Source organism: Glycine max, chromosome 5, assembly GCF_000004515.6.
Source record: "Glycine max cultivar Williams 82 chromosome 5, Glycine_max_v4.0, whole genome shotgun sequence".
NCBI lineage: Eukaryota > Viridiplantae > Streptophyta > Magnoliopsida > Fabales > Fabaceae > Glycine > Glycine max.
Window position 1 is genome coordinate 37,205,847 of NC_038241.2, and position 24,244 is coordinate 37,230,090.

Below are 24,244 nucleotides of genomic sequence, written 5' to 3' on the forward strand. Positions count from 1 at the left end.
TAAAAAAGTTAATTTAAATAGAAAACTTAACCTTCATTGGCATTGACTCAACTTCTCCGTCTAAGTATGTACTCCAATTGGTAAAGGGAGCGCACTTGACTCAGGGAAGGGTTCAATAGCATGACAGAAATTGCTTTTCTCAATTCATTTCATAAAAAATAAAAATAAAAAATACTAGTCTTTCAACAGCAAGCACACGCGTTTTATGGAAAACTAATACTCGAGAGATTCGACCCCATGAAAAACTTGAAATGGCATCACTCAAAAACACACGTTCTATGATAGGATAAACCTAAAGAAACCCAATGAGTCAATAAGTAGTTTTAATATTAGATGACTTTTGTATTATCTTTTTGTTATCGTTGAGTTTTATTTTACTTTGCTAAAAACAATAGATGATGCCACTTGTATGGTTGGTATCTTTTGTAAATCCCTATTTAACATTGGGTATGCATCATCAATGAAGAATATCTGAATTGTTATTTTATCTTCTTCATAGCTTTTCTCTAGTCTTTAATGGTGTTTTCTTAGGAGTGGAACTAGTGTAGCTTCTAGCACTCTAAATTCTTGAGCAAAACTAAGTCTGCCTATAGTTTGTGTGAAAACAGTTTATGTGTGAAAACAGCACTAGGCATGAGTATTTTGTCGATATGATTGGAGCATGTATGTAAAACATGGCAAATAGATTTTTTATATTGATGTACAGGAACTATACATTTTGGAGGGGGAAAAAAAGAGGAAAAAAGAAAACAATGGGGCATTCTATTCTACTAGCCTCAAAACCGACAATAAACTATCCTCTCCCTGCAAAAAAAATGGAGAAAACCAAAACTAGAATGGTGTTTTACAAGAATGAGCTATAAATACAGTTGGCCTAATATACAACCATCAAGCATTTACTCAACCAAAAATTATACTTCTCACTTTCACCAAGTAACCATCCAATTTTCATTTGGTCAACACTTAAGGTTTCTGCTTGCCATCTTCAATGCTTGCAGCAATATTCCCTAATCAATGGTTCAAGGTCAAGAACCAACTTCCTGTCCATCGTGATTATCCAATCATTATGATGATCTACAGTAGAAACTTTCACATTAAAGGGAGGTAAGCTCCACCATGACCCTTCCTCAGAACTAGTGGTGCTGCATTGTCAGCGACCTTATCCATTTCTTCTGTACATGCATCAATGACATCCCCAAATCCAGTTGCCACTGTAGCCAACTGCATCCGCAACTTCAAATCCCTTGTTCGCTTCAGTAAGCACCTGAATGATCTTCCTAAATATTTAGCCCATTCAGCTGGCAATCCTCCCCCTGTGAGCCAGACAGAGAAATGGGATTGGTCCCCTCTGGCGGCAACTTCAGCTCTATAGAACCTAGCTAAATCAATCAGCATTGAAGGCTGAAGAGGTAAAACTGCCACAAATTCAGCCACAAACTCCTCCATTACTTCAGGTTTAAGCATCTGATTCCAGAGTACTAAAGCCCACTCACTTGGCTGGTTCAGGTTATAAGCTTCAGCTACAATCAGAGCTTCTTGAAATCGAGACTGCTCAACTAACGCTCGTCTAGCATTGGTTTCTGATCTATAAAGCCATTGGAAGTCTGGCATTCGTATTTGAAGGGACAGAAGGGAAGCCTGAGCACAATCCTTACGTGTTTTGTTGCCAGCATCGATTGAAGAGTGAACTTCAGCAGCTTCAATGAAGTAGCGCATGGAATCCAACAAGTCTTCATTCTGGTCTTTGTTGTAGCGGTGAAACCACTGCTCACATGACTGCTCTGCACGTGACTCTAAAAGAGCTGCCGTCTCATGTTTCATATCAAAATGATTGTAGACCTGTACAGAACACAAAATTATAATCAATAAATTGTCACATATAGTTGAAAAGCCACTGATTTTATTAATTTGTGACACAAGAATTACATTCTCTAATCATGCTTTTATAAGGGAACTACCCCTAAAATAGTGAAACTATGACTTAAAAATAAAAAAGGAAAAAAGATAAAAAGAATAAAGATGATAAAAGATCAAATAAGATAATGATGGATCCCCTAGGATAATTCTGTTATTTACAACACATGTTAATCTAGTTTCTTTGCTTCATCCTAAAATAAATTAAACTTTGTTGATTTTGAGCAAAAGAGAACCAAGAATTAAAAAAGGAGAAAAAATTTCTAAGCATGAGGAACAAGCAACTTGTCCACTTTAAAGTTGCTACTTGAAGAAAGCTATTAACTACAGACTATGCAATGCCATACAATTGATATGGGATAACAGTAAACTATTTCAATAATCCGAGTCATTTAAAAAATAACAATTAGACTATGAATGGCTCAAAAAATGGCATACACTAGACTAAATTACTGTGAAACAAAAAGGTATCGACTTATTCAATAATATATTTACATAAATAAATTGTATGTTAGCAGCAAACAATCATTAATCTATATATTCATTTATTGTATGCTAAAAAAACAACATAGTTGATATTATAGCAATATTGAAAAGAACAAACCATGGCAAATGCATCAAGGTCATTGGGGTTGAAATGCTTCAAGGATGTAAGAACAGCCATTCGAAATCCTCTGACAGCCTCAGCAGTGCCAGTGTTTGTGTCTGCAGCAGCAGAATACTTCTGAAGAAGAAGATCCAACTGACCGTTTTCTATAAGAATGCCAAGAATGAAATTGAGAGCATAAAAATTTCCAACTCCAGTTATCAAGCGAGCCAAACATGGAAAATCACCCTCCAAGACATAAGCATCAACCCTAGTTGCAGCAAGGGCCACAAGAACATCAACTCCATCAAGGCAAGAAGATGATTTGTAGAAGTGGTGAGACAGAATAAGAAGCTCAACCTAAAAATGCCAATTTCATGAGGCAAAACAGTGTCAGCTTCAAGAAAAAGGAATAACTCAGCCAGAAACATTAAGATATTTTCTCTACTTATATTTATTATATCCATATTACGGCTTCCAATAAGACAAAGGGAGAGGAGCATTGTAAACAATATCATTGACTGTCAAGCTGTCATTGGATAAAGGAACAAATATTGAAAATAGGATCTTGTAAGAATGGCTAGGGCACTAAAGTGTGTGGTGTAAGTGGTCATCTAACCTCTTACAATTTATGCAAGATTTAATGATTATGCTTTGTTTATCTCACTCTTATAATAAACTAAGTCTCTCACTTGGCATGTCCTGTCTGTCTGTCTCTCTCTCTCTCTCTACACACAGATAGGTCTATTATTTCTACACCTGAAAGTCTTCCAGGCACCAGCTAATTATGGGTCAATTATTGGTTAATGGACTAGCGATCTTTTTTTGGTTAGAAAAACATAATTAGTTTGTAAACCAATTTTTAAAATGTGGGTTTGGACACTTAACCCCAAAAGCTAGTTCATAAGGTGAGAGTTGTCCTCCACTTATATACTCTATCTTGGCACTATCTTTAGCCGATGTGGGATTTGGGTTTTTCCCAATACACCCCCTCACACCCAACACTTTTGGACTGGGTTCGTGGATAATATGGTGGGTGGCCTGATTAATGGATCTAGGATAGACTTTTATACCATCTTAAAATGTGGATTTTAGCCTAACTCAGCCCCAAAAGCTAGCTTAAAGGGTGAGGGTTGTTCCCCCACTTATATCCTCTATCTTGGCCTTGTCTCTAGCCAATATTGGACTTGGTTTTTTTCCAATATGGGCATGTCCTAGTTGTTTGGACCAGTTTTACTGGTTTTGGCAGGAATTAAAAAAATGGTAAATTGAAATATTTGCTACACTTTGACATTAGGGTGGTTTTAAGGATATCTCTTAACATAAGCAGTGGCCGGACAAGATTAGGTGCTTGGCTTCCACATGGTGTAAAGCGCACGACCTTTTCAAAGGTTGTCCTCACAGAGATGTTGAGGGATTGAGCAGCATTGCTACATTCTTGTCATTTGTTGCTTCTTTATTTTTTCTTTTCCCTGTTTTAAAGAGGATTTCTTACTCTCCTTTCCCTTTGTAATATTCTTTTCATCATCTTAATAAATTTCTTCTTTAATTAAGCAAAACAAGAACAAGAGGGATCACAATTGACTACATTTATCATCTTAAAACCAATATGAATTAGAATTTCCCCACCAGAACCCAATTTTAATTCACCATTTTCTGGACATAATAGTGGAAAAAAATTGCAAGGCCGACAACTATCAGCATGATACCTCACACGCATGTGGTATTTCTTGTCCAGTAATCACCAAACGCATTAAAGCATGTCCAATTTCTGGTTCAGAGGGACAAAGCTCTGCCCACTTCAAGAAGTCCGAAAATCTCCACAGCAATGGAGCAGGCCCTTCCTCCTTCTGTGAATCCATATATCCTCCACGATGTGCAGCCAACACACCCTGGCAATATAAATAGTTAAACATAGCAATATAGTTCTATGAACCCTTATTAATGTCACAAAATTATGTCTAAATACGGTTGTTTAACAGACACCTGCATAACTGACACTACATGTCAAATATGAAAGTGTAAATCAAAATGACACCAATTTACATATCCTGATTAATATCTATATTCAATAGATAGGCAACAAGCCTACAAAAAAAAATCATCTATGATCAGGAGGGATGTCTAACACATTTGTCAATTACCACACACCATGGCATGCAAAAACATTACTAACTAGAATTGAAATAAAATGATGAACCAAACCTTTAGAAAAGATTCTGCAAGTATTTGAGCAATACTTGCCGCTGGCATTGGATGAGTCTGAACCAGAAAGTTGGCCTCCTCAAAGGAATCTTGTGCTTTAAGCGAAAGCAGCTGTAGTAGTTCAATTGGTTGCTTGTTGAACCCCTCAAAAAATGAGAGGCCCAAGGTGTTTGCAGCTTTTATAACTGCTATTATTCTCTTACACAGCCCACGCCCACTGCCTTCAATAAAAATGGTCACCAAACTCTCCAAAACCTAGCATTGCATGTTCACAATAGTGTATTTATACACATTATAATCAGTAGAGAAACAATTTGTAATAACAGCAGGGAGGGGGGTCCAGTGGACAACTACCTGCAGCGGGTCAACATAGTGCTTATCATTCATTATACCGTATGACTGCATAACTGAACGCACTTCCTCATCAAGCATTGGCACTGATACATTGCTAGGAGGTGTTGAAATAGCAGCAAGCTTCAAGGCTGCATCAACAAGTCTAAACTCAGATGGTATTTGCCCAGGAGAGAATTTATACTGTAGTTGCTTGGCGGCCACAATTTGTCCAAATTCCAATAAGGAAAGTACAGCCCTTTCTAGCTCTGCTGTTCCGACCCTTTCTTCCCACCTAGAAAAAGACATTTCCACTTTTATGTTTTCCTCTTGCAGCTGCAACTCATTCTTTAAACCAATAGTACTAGAGCCATCATCAGTATCAGCATTTTTATCTGTGGATTCAAGAGGTGGGCGCCTTGATGCCATGTATCCTTTGGCCCTTCTTTTTGTCTTCATATTCCCAGCAAAAGTAGTTGAAAGACCAGCATCCATCACTTGATTCTTGTGGGGGATTTGGTTATTTTCCCTGGACTCGTATTTTTCTACAATTCTACTCCTCATTGTATTTATATGGTTGTCCATCTTTGCTATTATACTAGCAGTTCGATCAATAATACTGGAGTCGTTCTTGATACCACTCTCCCTGGTGGAAAAGGTAAAATTGAAATCTCCTTCACTCTTCACCTGAGTCTCAGACTCAACGGCCAGGAGCCATACTTTGGTTTCAATTTCACGCAGAAGTTGCAATGGACAGACACTGAAAAATTCAGTTAAGTTTAAGTAAAGATAATAACTAAAATTGAAACAGAAAGTAAATTCTTGAATATGTTCCATACGGATTGGAAAGACTTATCATCCCACTCAGCCATTGCAGAGAAAGCAATAAAAGTTCATGAAGCTCCCTCGCAGGAAGATCTTTCTCCACAGCTTCGGCATGTTTAAGAAAAAATAACCCAGCCTGCAATCATTACCAAGACAAAATTTCAGCATGTATCTTTAGCTGAACATTGACTGTAGTACTAGAAAGTATAAACCAAACACACTTGAAGAGAAGGGAAGGAATATCTGATGAATAGTGTGTGGCAGTGGCTCCATAAAGCAACCCTCTCTTCTGGCACATCCCAAAGAAACTCCTTCCATTCAGCTACCATAGATTCAGCCTACCATTTATGAAAAGGGGCAGAGAAAGATGAGGGTAAAGGGTTGAGGAGAAATACACAAACTATCAACTAAAATTGCTAAAAGTCGTCAAAGAAAAAAATCATTTAAAATGACAAAGAAATTATAAGCTCCACCAGAGCTCAGATTTACAGCAAAATTAAGATAATTTAATACTCAAGTTGAATTTATAATATTTCAGTAATGTCCTATCTTCTATCTTTAAAAAGTGAATTTTGTCAACAAAAACTCCTCGTTTTCAACAAAAGAATTTGCCATCCAATTGATCAAATGAAATGATCATCTGCACAAGAATTTATTAAAACAAGATACTTACAGTATGAGTCAAACTGACATGACAAATCAATTGTACAATTCGTTGCAAGTATCAGAACAGAATCACGTATAAAAGATGCAGTCATTAAGAGACATTTTCATAATCCTAAATTTTCAATTGGCAATAGTCTGTATTACAACGAGTTTTATCATGCCCACCAAAGAAAAATTAATTAATCTAATATGAAGTTTGACAGACCAAAATTATAATTATTAAGAGACAATATGATTACGAAGAGCAGTCACTTCAAGTGTCTGCAGTAATATCAACATGAGTTGAAGAAACCTTGAATTATTTACAATGGGGTTCTCTATAAACCATTCAATTGATTAAGGTTTTTAATATCGGCTCAAGACTTCCCCTCAGTTAATATTACAGGTCACAAACAGGTTTACAACCTTTAAGTATTACCTGAGATTCAGTAACATGATGCGTAGCAGATTTCCAGGGTGCACCATTGGCCTCCAACTGCTTGGCCCAGTTCCTTGCTTGCTCCCAGTGCCTATTATTCTCTAGTGCAGATAAGAGTGAAGCATCATCTGAAATTTCATCACCTAAATGCAACTCATTATCTTTACGAAGTAAAGGCTCTGCTAAATTAATTTTCCAATAAATCCTTCGATAGTATGCTGCAGTATGTCCACCATCACCGAAGTCAGTAGCAGCAAGAAGTTGCAGTAAGCATCTTTTTTCATAAGGAGATGGGCAGGTTGAAAGCACAGCATCAGCAGCTGTTGAAGCAGTAGAACTAATCCATGATGCCCCAATCTGCGCCTCTCTTCCTACATTTTCCTGTAAGTAGATTGGTTCTTCCTTAATTCGTGCAGAAAAGGAACCCAAATGTGCAGAAGCCTCTGAGAGGCGCATTTGCGAAAATGCCTGAAGAAAAGATAAAAAGAATTTACACATTGGCATGTTACAAGGGGATGAAGTGTAATTTACCCTGAAAAAAGAAATACTGAATGAAAGAAAGTCAAGATACATGTGTAAAACACAATCAGACACTGGCACTTAAAACCAAGACCACTTTTTATAGAACTTAGCTAAAGATGCAGCAGCACATAAAAAAGAATCAATACTGTATTCAACAATAGACACCTGAGGAACATGGTATACACTAAATGAACAGATAAATTTTGAATTAGTTGGCTTACTTGAAGAGCGCGGATGAATGGAAGCAAGGGGCATGATGGAAGGAACATCTCGAATGCCCTTAGCAAGGGCAAGAACAATTGTTGTTCACAAAGCACTGCAACCATCTTTGAGAGAGAAGCAGGCCCTTCATCGGAATTACTAGGAACATTAATGCATCCAAAATGTTCTATTTTTCTATCATTCTCCATAGTTTTACCTTGGGAATCAAATATTTTTTCACTTATAGAAGAGCTAGAGATGTCAGATATTGCAGAAGCAGAGGAGTCTAGTGAAACAGGAGTTATTAGCCGTCGACGTTTAGGACTCTGCCTATTGTAATGAAATGTAAGTACTCTGTCACCGACAGGCAAGGCATTAGTAGCATTTACAGCTGCTCCAACATTGTCTGCAATCTGGGAAGCGATATCATTCACCTTAATGGATGAAGTTTCTCTGCCCACAGATAAAAGGTATTGAGTTTCAAACATTTAATCATTGAAATCTATGCACATGTTTGAGTGCATGTGGATCAGTTAACACTGGTATAAGACACAAAACGCTTAGACCTTTAACAATTCATCATATAATGTGAATTTTCAGTCCAATTATTGAATTATACAAATACAACAACCAAGTCTTTTCTACTACGTGGAGTTGGATAAAATATGTTGCTTGTCTTTCCAATTTTTTTTAAAAATTGGACACAAATAAGCATGAAAAACTAAATATATTGAATTTGAATGCTAGTTTTAACATGTGCTGATGCAATACAAAAAAATTTAGAAGAATGTAAAATTCCATGATATTCATGATGGAAATTTTAATTCAACAGTGGATTTTGCGAGAAACCCATCACATAAAAAGAATAATTCCTGCTGTTTGTAAGATTCAATTTCATTCAAGCTGTTACTTTATCCTAAAATATAGATAAAAAGACAGGCAGATTTTGCCTACTATAACATAGACTACTTTTAAACTCAAGCTCAACATAATTAAATCACACAAAACTCCAAGCTCTTCACATCAGAAATGGCTATATATAAATATATATACATATATATAACATAACCAGGTTCACACTCAAGCTCAACATAAATTAAATCACACAAAACTGCAAGCTCTTCACATCAGAAATGGCTAAATATAAACATAACCAGAACACAATTATGAAATTATCATTTTACTTATATACAGTCCCAGTCACCTTGCTGCAGTAATTTCCAACCAAACTGTCAGGCATGACAATGAAGAGACATCAAGGAAACATGAAGCAACCATTGCCAATATTGACCATGACAACTCTTTTGCTTTCCTCAAGAGAGCCTCTCCAGAACATTTTTGCTTTTCACACTCTGCTAATATTTGGAAGAGTTCAACTGGAACACCCATGTTTTCATCAGGAAAGGTTGTTTCACTGCCTTTCTCCAGTGAATCCAAGAACAATACAGTGCTTGCCTTTTTCTTTGACTGCATTGCTCTCAAAACTGTTAACATATGAAGTCGGAGACGCAGATCACTAAACTCCTTTGATGCCTAGCATTCACAATCACAAATAAATTCAAAGTGAAACAGTTTCACTTTGGCATATCATATATATGATTCAAACTTTATGATGAGTTAAGATAAGGAACGGAACTCACCACTTGGACTACTGTATCAAATGAATATCCTCCAATCTGAGCTTCAGACAAAAATTCAATCTGACAGGAGCCAAAAAAAAAAAATAAGATTATAATTTGAGTAGTTAATAAAAGAAACAGAAGTAGAAACATACCCAGTCATTGTCTCTAGCTAATACAGCAAGGTACTTAGTACTTAATGGAAGCTGGTGCAATCTACAAAAATTTGTTACCAAAGTCCAGTTCTGACTAGCAGCCTTTCGTTGAGATCTTAACTCATTTCCATCACCATTTCCACTTAATAGCCATGACCCATATGTTTTTCCATCAACCAACCGAGGAAGGCTAGCCTTTTCCAAATGGTGCAACACAAGCATAAGAGCTCGTGAAGGTTGTTTACTTACAGTCTCAGTACCAGTTACAGGAGAATCCTTGTGCAAATATTCATCAGCTAAAGCTCGAGCAAGAGATTCTGTTACATCACCTTCATGGGATATTGCATGAAACACAGATCCCTTAGGTGATAATTGCCTGAGATTTTCATTATTTTCACTTGATTTGTAGAACAGAGATATCCGTTTTAGCACAGCAATATCAGCGTGCAGTTTGTTGGCTGATAAACCACATAGCTCCATAAGAAAAGCACACGAAGCAACAAGCATGGAATCCTCAAAATGCATAATAGCAATTGGCAAAACCTGAGAATTTTAAGAAAAGTTTTCAATCTTCCATTCAAAACTTCAATGAGATTCATATCTTTCTTTTTTTATTTTCGTGAATGAAAAATTACAAAATCAAGCAAGGAACCAAACATGTTAATATTAGGAAAGAATATGGGAGAATATCAAGCATCAAAATCAAAAGAAACCCTAAGATGTAACATAAAATTGATAGAAGACCAAATGAATAGTTAAAGTATACAATCATTCATATCCTTAACCAAACAGCTTAAACATTTAGGTCCATAGGTTCTTCACAAGGTTCGATAGCCCCAATGGCCAAGTGATCAAAAGCTGATCCTTGCTGCCCATATTTGTCATAATTCAACTAACCTATAGCATAAATTAAAATGGACTTATGTATTTTCCATGCTTAAAGTCCAAAATACTCTTATAGGGGCATTTTAGAGATATAAACTACTCATATGGCCTTTTTAAACTTTTAGGTTGAATTTGTTCTTGATAAACAGATCATTTAGAAGCTGGTCTTGGGAGTTGGGAGTATTGCCAATTATGAACATTATCATCAATACAAGATTTTTATGTTGTAAAAGAGCAAGCATTTTTCAACATTTGCACATAATGCATTGATTTGTTTTAATTTGATCTCTCATTTCAAGTACATAACCAGAAAATCTATTTAAAAACAAAAACAAGAACTCACAGATGAAAGTAGAGTCTCTTCACTTTGTCCTAGTGGTGAGAGAAGTGTCTGAACATCTGATTGAATGTTAGTTTGTCCATGAGCTGAAGTACTAGATTCCCCTTCTGACTTCAGATTTTGAATTCTATGGCCAAGAATTTGGTTAAAAGCAGCCAATGCCCGTCCCCGATGTAAAAGATGCTCAAGCCCCAATCCATTTTCCTGAAAAATCAATTCAAATTACCAACACACAGTATAAAAATATACTTAGAATACAGCAAATTGCATATTTGCACTTATAGCAGCAGATAGAGAAGAATATTGTATATTAGAGTTAAGTTCCTAAAAGCATAAATAATAGTTAGCCAGAATTTTTTATTGGAACAAGTTGGCATGGTTAATGACTTTTCGATAGATGGGTGGTCCCAGACAATTTTGACTTATCCAACAACTACAGAATAATGCAAAATTCTGGCAGAATTGTCTTTTTTTGTGCTTGTGTGTGTTTACTGCGTAGCATTGCTTTCAAAAATATTTGATTAGGGAAAAACACCTTTTACGGTCAAGAAAATTGTCACATAATTAAGTCTGACAGCACAAACCAGAAACTGCATAGAATTCAATTGAGAGGATACTCATAATCGGGTTCCTCACACTATTGTAATTGGAGTCTGTAGTACCAATAAAACTGCAAATACTATATAGCTAAACAAGCTTTAGGCAGTAAAACATTTCTTAGAAGTTTTCAAGAAAGAAAAATTGAGTACAAAAATGTTGAGTCAGACAATAAATCCTCCCAAACAGAGGCAAGGAAAATAAGAGAGAAACAAGCAATTAAATTCAATGCCCATACCTCAAGTAAAGGACCATATAATTCTTCTTCAATGTGTCTTTGGATCGTTGCCTCCCAGGAGATTGCATTTATCTCAGCATGTACATCAGCATTTATGAATAAATCAATGTCTCTGTGCAGCAAAGTTTCGCCTGTAGGGAACCCTGAAAATGATTGGCATCCAAGAGGACCCTGTAATGCAATGAAAACTACATAACGTGGATTGCTTACATATTACATGATTGTCTGTAACAACATACAAACTACATGACAGAGTAAGGTATTTATAACCAACCAGAAGGAGATAACAAGAGATTGGTTATGAAGCCATCCTAACAACAACACAGACTGGTATAATTTGAATTTAAATAAGAATCATGAAATCATATAGAAGAGGAGAATAAAACAGACCTGAACATAAAGCTGTATCAATCTGCGTATAGGCTTAGGAAACCAGCATGGAAGCATTTGTAGAAGTGAAGTATCACGACCAGTAGAGAAGAAGATGTCATCACGCCAATTAAGATAGTCGGATAAAGCTGCATTGCAATATTGTGATAGACAAAAATTGACACAAAAAAAAATAGGGTTAGTTTAAGTGTTCAAGTAACTTAGGAGAAGAGGATGGGGGGTCACCCAACAAATGAGGTTAATAGCTAACCAGTTTTTGCCTTAGGGACCAGCAAGGCCATTGTGTCTTGTCCAAGACATGCTCCAACGAGAGTGCGCCACAATGTGGGGAACTTTTGCAAAGTTGGCCTAAGGTTCTCCAATGTGCACTGGGCAGAGGAATAACTATGCCTATTTACACCACCACTATTTAAGCAGCTTTGAATCGGAACAGCAGCATGCATCAGGGTTGCCAAGGCTGCCATTTCTCCCCCTCCTTCAGCAATGTCATCGACTGTTCGAATTATTTCATCTAACTCCAGAACACTGAGGCCACTTCTAGGAACTAAATTACGTGACATTATCGATCGAGCATTGGCAAGTGAGGCCTCATATTCACACCCCTTAACTCTCGATAAGAGTAGCCATCTTGCCCATTCACAATCAACCTGTTGAGAAGCAATGTATCAACACGCAACACTAAAACGTTTTTAAAGCAAAGACATCCATGTTAACATAAAGATTGAAAGAATAGAGGTTGATTAAAATAATGAAAGGGAAATAAGGAATATTGAATGTCCACAACATTAAAGCCCCTTAAAAGTAACAAAAATTAATAAATAACATTGGGTCAATCCATTGGCTTTGTTTATACCCACATCAACCATAGATATGACTAAAGTGAAACTTATAAAAGTTTGGGTAATCCTTATCTCATGAGCTAGCTTTGGGGGGAGAGTTAGAACTAACCCATATTCAAAATGGCATCAAAGTCAATCATAGATCTAATATTGGGGCACCCTCAACTGCCAGTGCAATCTATTGGCCTCGAGGCTTTCCTATACAATATATAAAAAGGCTTAAATAAGTTTAGTTCCTATAAAATTAGTGTTTTTTTTTTCATGCTGGTCCTCTTAAATTTTTTTTCTTTTTTATCATTGTCCCTATTAATTGTTTTTCATTTTAGTCACTGACATCAGGTTCCCTTTTTAAGTCATAATTGATGATGTGGGTAGCAGAGGTTGCAAAACAGGGCAGAGCTGATGTTGCCTAAATAACAGGAACTAAAATGAAAACCTACTGATTTAAGCCTAGATCAAAAGTTTACAATTTTACAGGGACTGAAATAATGAGGTGAATGGACTGGGAGCCATGTTAGGGACTGTAATAAAATAAATAAATAAAAATTAATAGGGACACAAACAGATAAAAAAATTAAGAAGATTAAAACAAAAAACACATTTTGTCGATGGCTTAATATTCTCTAAAATCAATCAGGATCATTAGATCCTCTGTACATCTAGACATTAATCATTTGTTTTAATTTATAGGATCAATTATATTATTGTTTTCATTTTTTAGCACATAGAGATTCCAAGGAGATTATGGCTCCTGATTTTTAGGATTAGATTGATGTACAGGCTCAGTTTTCTCTTATTTATTTATTCACCCTCTATAAGAAAATCATTTTCCACACATTTTATAGGGACTAAAACTTTTAAGCTTTAAAAAGTCAGACCTACAATCTCCAAACTCAAGATGTCCAATCCTAGGTGCAAAGGCAAATCACATGGGGTTGAGTTGTGCCCAACATAGATTCAAGAGGCTTAACTACATAACACATGCAAGTCAGCGACATTAACATAAAGAAATAGAATTTACATGAATTCCTTCTAAGGTTAGTTTCTTATTTGGACTAGTGTGTGTCATAGAATTAATGCTAATGTCATATTTTAGATTGGCAACTATAAGGATCTTAGTCTCTTACCCTAACAATTGTAGTATGCGTGGTTCTAGTTCTTCTTCATCTGTTCCTACATTGTTCTGCTTCTGTCTGTTTACAGTGTATTGTTCAGCCTTTTGGGTGAATATAGGCCTGAGAAAGGTTCTTGGACTAATTTTTGTTGACGACTAGCAATAGTGGTTTTTGCCTTTATGGTAAAAGTAATATGACAAAAGTTTTATGGCAATGTACAATCTGTGTAAAAAAATTTCAACTGATTTTTGTTGATTGTCGTGTACATTTTGATTGGAATGTAACACTTGTATTTTAATGACATGTTATTGATTCAGTAACTGATTCCAGATAAAATTAAATGATCAGCTTCTGTTTGGTGTAAAGCAAAGTCATTTATAGAGGTTCTTAACAGATATTCACAGGGATTGAGCAGCTTTGCTCTATTGATGGGTTTTTTTCTGTAGTTTTGACTTTTGTTTTCCCTTTTTCCCTATGGAGGATCCCCAGTCCTCCATATTCCTGCTATATTTTTTCACTTCATCTTATGGAATTTCTTCTTTTATCAAAGAAATAGGTTACCTGAATTAGCAACTAAATTTGCATTATAATACCATAGATTTAATGAAGTTTGAAAACCAACCAAAAAATACGAAAGAACATAACCTACAAATTTCAGCGCATTAACAGCTTATGGAAGCATACTAGCATCGTGATTTGAAATAATAAAGACCAAAAACGACCAATCAGAATAACAATATCAAACAATGGACATAAAGAAACTTACAGCAGTTTCCTGTAATGCATAAAGTGAATCATTTTCGAGGGCCAAACGATGATGATCAAGGTAAAGGTCCAAAAGATTTGGCAAGTTATATTGTGCACAGTGATGTACAAATATTTTATGCAAAGCTTGTACAGCTCCATCTCTGACAGATGACATCTTAGTAAGATCATCCTCCAAGCAGATCTTATCTCTGCCAGATATGAAACCTGAACGAGCCAAGAGAGTTATCATCTCCAATGTCCCCTCCCAATATTCCTTCAAAAATATAAATCTTTTTGCAAGCTTTTCCTCCACAAGCATCCTCATCCACCCAGAACATATATCAGGTGAAAACCTATACATTTGGACATCTGGAACTTCCATAAATACAGAATCCAATTCTTCAAAAGAGCACAAGAAATTTCCATAATTAGAAGACTTCATATTCATATTGCATCCTAAAGATGAGGCAGGCTGTAAAAGATCCAAATTGAGTTGAAGGCTTCCAGCCGATAGGACATATGCAGGCATCAAGTCCAGCAGTCTAAAGACTTCCTTCCAGTGGTTACGGCAAACATGATATTCAAGTTGTGACTCCCACAATATAGGATTGTCCGAATGAACAGATTGATTCAATATCATCTGTACATGCAAAGATGAATGAATAATGAAAAATAAAGTTACTATAGATAAGGATCTTTGTCCTTGAAGAGATATAGACATTAAATTAATGACTAAGAGCAGTACCATGACTGAATACATCAATAGGGGGAAGCAAATTTTCATCACAACTAAAATTTTAATTCAAAGTATAGAAATCTTTGATTTGAAGTTCAAATCAAAACAACCAGAGCATCCAGAAATAGATCTTATAAAGGTGCAAATTGGCGGACTAATGGACTTCAAGAAACAAATAGACACATGCATATCAAATCCAAATCTCTAAGAGGGCATAGGCACTTTTGCTTCCAACCTGATCAACAGAAATGTCACACTCATAAGAAACCAAAATTTAAAAAATTCTTACCTTAACCTTCTCTTTCGGTCTTTATTTCATTTAGTAAATGACAACTATAAAACAAGTTTAAAATCCACCATCTAGACTATTCTAAAGGCGAAGACAATTGCTAATCATCATTGGCTTCATCCAAATTCAGCAATAAAAATGAACATCAATATAAACAGAGACAAAACAGAGAAGCAACTTACACGATCAACAGTTCTTTGGTCCCAGGCATCAAACCAGACAGCAGCTGCGGCCCAATATCCAACATGAGCATCATCTTCATCAACTTCCAGAGCAGAGGAACTTTCACTAATATCAATCCATGCATCAAAGACAATTCCATCAATCTCACCACATTCAATGACATGACTATGAAATGAATGGTTATGCAAGAGCCTTAATTTATTTTCCACTGGTAAAACAGAGTCCGGTGCAATGCTGATTTCTTTCAGTCGGCGATTATATGTTTTCCAGAAGCTACTGCTAGGATAGAGACTCTTCTCATATACATGCACAGGGACAAATAAGATTACAAGTCTCAGCTCATGGAAATTTTTCCTCCCAGTAGTTAAACTGCACTACATTGACCACAAAAATAAGACAAATGAATTCTACATACCTCAATCAGTGACATATCATCCAATATCTTCCACTCATATGGTCCTAGATAACCATATCTTTTCATTTCCTCAGCAATCTGGATTCGCAAGGATCTCCTTACAGTGCCAAACAGAAGTTGTTTAAGATAAGATTCAATGTTCTCTCCAAGTCTTTGAAGTGTAGCAACAGCAAGTTCAGTTTCACCCTATATAATTGCAATGTGTTGGTTATTTTCATTGTAATTTGTAACAGTTAATGAGAATGTTACATACATTACCTTCAAAAATAATTCATAAGCAACAGCTCTGCCAATGTCACGAACTTCAGTAAAAGTATCATGAGGCTCTTTATCAGCAACGAAATCATTCATTTGATGAAGATGCAGAACTGCCAAAGGAAGACGGCCAGAGAGCAAAGCATCCCTAACCACAGTCTTAAGGTCCAGATTATTTAGCTTCCAACGTGCCATCATCTCTCTTGGATTTTCCACAGGCAAAACTTTCTTTCCTAAAATTCCTTCTAATGGGGTTAAATGAGATATGCTGCCAAATTCATCTGAGACCAAATGAGACTCAGAATCAACAGGCACCAGCACAAGATTTTCATTATTGTTGCCGCCTGGTAGAGGAAAAGAAAGCTCATGTTGGTTCAACACATCCAATGACTCTAAATCTGATGGAAGAATTGAAAGTTGGGATTCTTCCTGCAACATGTCTGTACTTATTAAAGATGACTCTTCTCCACTGTCGACCTGTATATAGCAACAAGATACCATTTAATTTTCAGAAAAAACAATGTAACCAATTTAAGCAGAATACAAGTAGCATAACCATGGAGTACCATACCAATCCTTGACTGGCCCTTAGAAATATTGACCTATGTCTACATTGCAGATTTCGGATGATCTCCAAGAAATGAGCTATCTCACAAAGTTTCTGAGCAAAATCCACCTCAGTTTTTAGTTTAACTGGTTCAATTGGTGGAAGAGATAGTAATCCCGTCTTGTTAAAGCCCTCTGCTATGCATGTATCCTTTTTATGTTGTAGCAACCCATATTTATGGAGCATCTTTGTTGCAAAGCAAGTGGCCAGTGCAAGAAGCCTATAGATGTTGACAACAAAAACATAATAAATCAGAATTAAAACAGACCATGCATGCTGTACAAAGCATTCTTCATGAGTATCCTTTTCTCCTTAAGAATGTAGAGCCAGACATAAAGAAAAGGCACAAGAAATCAAACAGAATATTGACAACCCAAGCAATGACTAATTGAATAGAAAAATTGACATAGCCTCTGATATAGCCAACTCACTCTTGCTATCTAATAGCACAAAGGATCACATTACTGAATTTTTTTTTCTAGTAAGGGATGTGTTACATAAATATGAATTATGCAGACACCAGTTACAAATTTATCTTCAGGCATTTACGTCAGCTAGTATACTATGTAAAACAATAAATTTACATTATTTAGAAGTGAATTTAGTCAAATAATTGAAATAAACTTGAAAACAGTAAAAAATTCCTACAAACATATGAAAGTTGATATAACTTTGAAACTTGAAAGCAATATCCAGTGTTCAAGCAGGAAAAACACATGCCTATCATGCTTGGATCAATTTTTAGTTTTTTACATGTAATAATAACAAATTACATAGATAGCTATGGTAACTTTATATAGGCCCTCAGCAGAGACAACAAGAAGTTCATACAAGAAAGAGAGCTTTGTTAATCAATGGATGGATATATCGACGATTACCTAACTTCAGTTTCCTCATCCAGTGTAGACATAAGGAAATTCCAGTAGTTCCTAAAGTGGAAACACTTTTACTAACAGTTCGTTTTATTTTCAATTTTTCCCAAAATGAATTGATATAGCTATCCTAGAGAAACAAGCCATAAGCTATAGGACCAATGTGATGTTACATATATCTTTGGAGGACCAAAATGGACATTTGCTCCATATATTTTAGTATTTTACACAGATGACATGTCTAGCAAGTAGCAAATTGGTTTGAAAATGATAAAGAACAAAAAATATAGGTAAGTTAGCAATGAACAAATAAATTTACCTAGAAGCAGCAGAAGTTTCACTATCATTGCCACCTTTATTAAGTATAAGATACACAGCAGCAAAAAGCAATCTCAAAATTCCCTCTTCTGCTAGATCAACATCCACAAGCATTTCCAAAGATCTGTTCATCAATAAAACTGGAAAGTGAATTACATTAGATAATATTTGCCATAGTAAAACCTAAAGAGGAGTGTTGACAACACACTCCTTCTAACACATTCCTTACTAATGATCAAAATTTATTGGAAACTAGATAAGTAACCTGTGCTTTGCACAGCAGAAGAGAGAGAAAATAAAAGCAAAAAGGTGAAAATGGAGAGAACATGGTGGGCCTGCAGCGAACCATACAATGACAAGTGACATTGGTTTGGACAGATTTAATATAGATATAGATTACAACATCATGTTGAAAAAATTTAGGTGTAATTGAATTAAATTATAATTTTAAGTCTAGAATTTTAATTTTTAATCTATATTAAATAGTTATATATTTTATATATCTGGTTTAACCAATTCACCCTGTGACTCAATGATTGAAATGGTAACCTAACACCCTCAACTAAGTTGATAACTGGTCCAAGTTTAATAACATTGATATTGCCCCTCCCCCCACACCCCCTACCCTTCTTCCCCAAACAATACTAAGAACAACATGACCAAACATTATGGCACAAGATTGCCACTTCAAAGAACAAAAAGTATAAATCAAACTTGCAATGAATAAATTTTGGCTTACCTTTCTATTTCATAAAATTTCAAGTAGTCCAATGCTATTTGTAATTGACGAATACGAGAAACTTTGATGTCCCATCCTGACAAAGAAAAAATAAATAAGATAAATAAGCATGCACCTAAAATTGTTTCACCAAATTCTAAAGTAGTGTGTCACCACCACCCTATTACACAAACACATCAAATTTTAAAATCAAAAAATAGATTAATATCACCATAAGTTTTCTACTTTGTAATCAGTTTCTCATTTATTCACCTTTAATAGACAATTTCCTTATTCCTATAATAAGATCTGAGTAAACCACCATTTTGGTCCCTGAAAGTGTATAGTGTTATCACATTAGCCTCCAAAACTAAGGAAATGCCAAATTAGTCCCTGAAATTTCATTTAGACCTTAAATTTAATCTCTTACTGTCATTTTGATCCCTAAATATATGTTAATATTATCACTTAAGTCACACCTTTTTTTGAATTTTAGACTAATGTGATTGACGAATTGCAATTTCAGTGACTTATTTGAAATTTTCTTCAAGGACTAATATGATAGCGCTATACACTTTCAAAGACTAAAATGATGGTTTACTCATGCGTTGAAATAGAGGTAGTTTTAGCAGCAAAAGACAAGAGAAGGTAAACCACCAAAAGCAGCAATTCAAGACAAGTCGATAGGCATTGGTCAAGATGAGGATGTTAATTGTTAACAAAGATATCGCAAATAATCACATCATAATTCACCTAGCTGGCTAGCCCTAAAATTCGCCAAGATATCAAAAAGTATTTATATACAGAAATTGGAATAGAAGAACAACTGCATTTTCTATAAAAATAAAAATAAAAACATTTAATGCAGGGAAATATTTTATTGAAATGAAGCATTAATTCAATGAAACAAATCAGAGTCCTTTACAGAAAAAAAAAGAAACTGTCACTATGTCACATTGAATAAGAAAAACATAAATTATGATATCCTCATTACAGAAAGTTGCAGAAATAAAATGCATAATTAAAAAAATGATTTTATATCCTCCTGTTGAATCAGGCTCAAAATGCTCCTAACTAATCAAAGAAGAAAGCATGAAATGCTTTTCGGGTTCCCAAGATATCTAATGCTTCAGTTATTTCATTTATTGCTTATAAGTAGTTAGGAGGATTTGTTGGGAGGACTTGGCATTTCTTGAAACAATAAAATTCTCCAGTGCTGGTGCATGCTGTCCAATGAGACACATAAGGAGCCAAAGGGCAGGAACTTTTTTGTGGCCTATATACGTGTTTAAGGGAGTTTCCCAATCAAGTTGGAAAGAGATTGGAAAGACCTACTGCTAAGATTTATCGTTTTTCCGGTACTTTATTTTTTATATTCCTTTTCTGTTAAAATAGAAATTGCCATTGGCCCCAATGAATAATTTCTAGAGAAACATCCCTCTATAAACCATATGCAAAATCACAAACAAACTAAATGAACTAGTCTATCAGTCTATCCCAAGACAAGTAAGGAGAAGACTAAGTGATGCCATATTATAGATAAATGAAAAATGATTTTTCTTTGTAACACTTACCATTTTTCAAACACAATTGATCTGCCATTTCAGTGCCTTCATACAGAAGAACTCTGTCCAAAATTTCAACTTTCCAAGGAGAAAACCTTTTGGTTGGTTCTTTTATTTTTAGATTGTCTTTAAGTAGAACTGAAATCCCCATATCCTTACTTGATTGACGATAACCAATGTACTCAACAGGAAGAAAATTTGATAAAATTGAAATGGAGGGAATATATACTGATAGACCACCATCTCTCACAATATAAAAACAACCTTGGAATGTGCAACCAATTGCTTCTCCAATAACATCTTTTCCATCAAAGTGGTATACATCATATACACTGTCTAAGAAGTTGTCATCACGGACTTCTAACTTCACTTGCAGATTAAAATGGATAAGCTGAGAACCCTTCTGATTCTTTACACACTTCTTTTTAGAGAAAATAGTAATTCCCAAAGGAGAAAAACAAATAGAATCATCCTCAGAGACTCTAAAATTGGGAAGTAATATCTTTCTCATAACAGGTGATTGCACATCATAACCAAGAAATTTGTGACCATTATTTACTTTAGAAGTAGCAGAAAAACCACTAGAATAGGAGCCAACCAAATTCCCCTTTTCTTTGAATGTGCAGCCATTAGTTTTCTGAAGTGCATTACCTGCCACAGCTTTGTCTAAGGAAGCAACACTTCCATGTTTTATGTTTAAATCATTTGATTGAAAATGTCCAGATAAATTGGAGTATACTGCTTGGCGATCTATATCAGAACCACCAACTCCCCAGCCAACCAACATTCCCAGCCCAAATTGCTGACAATGTGGAAGCAACTTCTCAGATGAATAACTTTTGTCAGGTATATATTCCCTCAAAGAGATCACATAGATCACACCACATTCATCAACCACAGCTAAAAGGGAGGTGTGTGAAGCAACAACTAACCTCTTGAATGATCTCCTAAAAGAATCACTCTGCTGGTCAGACATGTTATCCTTAATGCTACACTCTTGTTTAGCATATATATTATCGTGTGAATATAACTTTTCTAACCCTTGCAAATTAAAATGGGGGTTAAGGCCACAAGTCTCCTGTAAAACATTTAAATGTGTCATGTATTCACCGGACATTGCAGAATAGAGAACAATCAAGCCAGAAGAATTAAGACAGACAAGAAGATTATCAGAAAATTGGAAATCCATCCACTCAACTGACTGAACTATGTTTATTCTTTCATCAAGCTTCACCATTGAAACCCACCAAATACCCCAATTATCTAACTTGGCAACAAGAAGTAAATCTCCGCTTCTGCCTCTTTGATTTTCATCACTAATATTGACAGACACGTGATGCATTAATGTCAAAAAAAATCCTACCAGGCAATTCGAAGCACTCGAGAACACTCTGCGACATTTGTAGAACCCATTAATCACAACACCAAAAACACTGGAAAAACAATCAAGCTTAGTATCTGCTCCACAAGAGCTCAAGCTAGAGTGGTCAGAAGCATCTCTTACTGAATCAGCTGGTTCCTGCCAATTCTCCTTATTTTGGACTGTTTTTTCTTTGAGGAGATGGTCCAAGGATAGACTGCCATCAAATATGCTAAAAGAAACCACTTTTGTCGAGCAAGGAAATTCATTATTCTCAGGAAATTTGGTCAAAAGAATACCATCAGATACAGTAGTTTCAACTTTTGTGAAAAATGATTCTAAGTATCTCTTAGTAGCAGAACCTCTTAACAACTCAACTCCATCATCTCCAGTCAAATTTACATTCTGGTCTCTAGAGACTCCATGACTGAAGTCGGAAGATAATGTAGCAATGGGCCCCCATTCCACCCACCTGCCTTGCCTAAAGTTACCCTCTAACATGGGTTGAACCATTCCCTTGGTTTTTGTTGGTTTGGAAAAAGCATGGACAGTTACCCCACATCTCCCAGAAACAAATAGAACTTCTCTAAATGAAGCATCATTGTGCTGATCATAGCCGTCCTCACAATGAGCCCAGGCCAACGAGTTCACATCACTAATGTATGGGCAACTATTGGATTTTGAACATTTAATTCCAGCAAGATCAGTATCAATATCAGTATCTGACCCTGAAGTGCAAGGTGAATCATTCACCAAAACCGATTCACTGGGCCTAGTGGATGCCTCCGGGGAAACATCTGCTGAACCTGGGTTGTGATTCTCATAATCATAGCCACCTTCAGCACCACCAGAATGCAACACTCCTGCAAGCAACAAAGCAAATGCACAATACTAATCAACTAGTCCGAAACACAGAATTGCATTTGCACATGAAAAATAAAATACGCTATTCAGTTACAGTAAACTAAAATTACGAATAAAGGAAAACAGTAACCACCTTTACTCAGAGGAAGCAAAAGAGCCTCCCTCTCATAAGAATGCAAAAGCAGTATCTCTCTGGTAGGAGAAAGAAAAGCTTCACGAAAGTCCGAAAGCCCAATTCGGGTCTCAGACAGGTCCCAGTTGTGCAGCTGAAGTATAGCTGGATCCTCACTACTCAAGGGAAAATCCATTTTCTTCCTGATTCAACCAAACGCATATTCACAGAAACAAAACATCGTTAAAATATATAAAATAATAATAATAATAATAATAATAATAATAATAACTAGTTATCCAAATATCCAAAGAACTATTCATCGCTAACTTAAAAACTAAAAAAAAATAAAAATGAACGTAATGAATGATCTAACATGGCTCACAATACAAAACACTTGAGTGAGCTATTCTCTATAACAAAAACGGTAGAATAGCAATAACAGGCTAAGTCTGTGTTTCTATTTCATTTCCACGGTTTTGTTTTTATTATTATTATTGAAAACAACCGAGAATCGCTGGCGGTGGAATCGAATGTTGTAATCGGAAACACATGGAGCCTCGAAACCAATCCGGATTCAATGAATATTATTTAAAAAAAGAAAGGACAAGTTCGAATAGCATCGAGGAGAAATCGAGAAAAAAAAATGGAAAAGGATAGAACCTGGAGTAGGGCGATGATTAAGAAATTAAAATAGAGAATTGTTGCTTTCCATGGAACATGGATATATATATAGAGAGAGAGAGAGAGAGATTGAGTTTTGCGAAGGGAGGTTTTGGGATGAGAATGGAGCGAACTTTAGCGCAATGGAACACGAAGGAAGGAAGAAGGTGTACGCTTTGGTTTGGTTTCTCTCTACTGTGCGCTTCTATGCCCGATCCAACTCCGTAAGTTTTTTTATTTATTTTTACTCTTAATAATATAGGAAATATTTGCTCAAAAAATATAGGAATTATTTATTTATACGGGGAAGGGGAAAAAAACAAACTCCATTATTTAACATAGCCTTATAAAATGCATGATTTAACGTTAAAAAAAACATAGCCTTGTAAAGATATTTTTTATTATGAGCTACTCCATTATTGTAAAATTTACTAAAAATTATAATTTTTTATAAGTTTTATTTCTTATCTGATGAGTTTTACTTATAATTTTTGTAAATTTCAATAAACGTATTGTTAGCATTTTTCCAATAAGTATGAGTGTTCATTATTTGTTGAAGCTTAGACAATGGTCGAGGTATTAAATGACAAGAGATTTATTTTTTTTACCAACTTGTTAAATCTTTGGGCAAAAATTATTAAAATAATATTTTCAAGGGTTATAATGTCGTTTCTTGATAGTTAAGATTTAAATTA

At 35.5% G+C, this 24,244-nt stretch overlaps 1 protein-coding gene across 2 annotated transcripts; it reads right to left on the bottom strand.

Moving 5' to 3' along the window:
• Positions 1 to 668: 668 nt before the first annotated feature.
• LOC100811665 (uncharacterized) lies at positions 669 to 23,775 on the bottom strand. Of its 2 annotated transcripts, XM_006580249.4 has the most exons (26): positions 23,550 to 23,775; positions 22,908 to 23,089; positions 20,560 to 22,773; positions 19,007 to 19,082; positions 18,269 to 18,391; positions 17,042 to 17,297; positions 16,474 to 16,947; positions 16,216 to 16,401; positions 15,800 to 16,093; positions 14,612 to 15,232; positions 12,142 to 12,538; positions 11,892 to 12,019; positions 11,502 to 11,672; positions 10,670 to 10,870; positions 9,442 to 9,984; positions 9,308 to 9,367; positions 8,872 to 9,200; positions 7,688 to 8,120; positions 6,945 to 7,412; positions 6,082 to 6,198; positions 5,875 to 5,996; positions 5,060 to 5,795; positions 4,706 to 4,960; positions 4,210 to 4,392; positions 2,519 to 2,860; positions 669 to 1,839 (listed from the first exon to the last, which is right to left on the bottom strand). In XM_006580249.4, exons 2-26 carry the CDS (start codon positions 23,080 to 23,082, stop codon positions 1,090 to 1,092), a joined length of 9,654 nt encoding a protein of 3,217 aa, XP_006580312.3. In that variant the 5' UTR covers positions 23,083 to 23,089; positions 23,550 to 23,775; the 3' UTR covers positions 669 to 1,089. The 2 variants fall into 2 exon arrangements, with proteins under 2 accessions (XP_006580312.3, XP_040871517.1); XM_041015583.1 differs by lacking the exons at positions 22,908 to 23,089; positions 23,550 to 23,775 and having other exon boundaries at positions 18,269 to 18,407; positions 20,560 to 20,623.
• Positions 23,776 to 24,244: the final 469 nt, after the last annotated feature.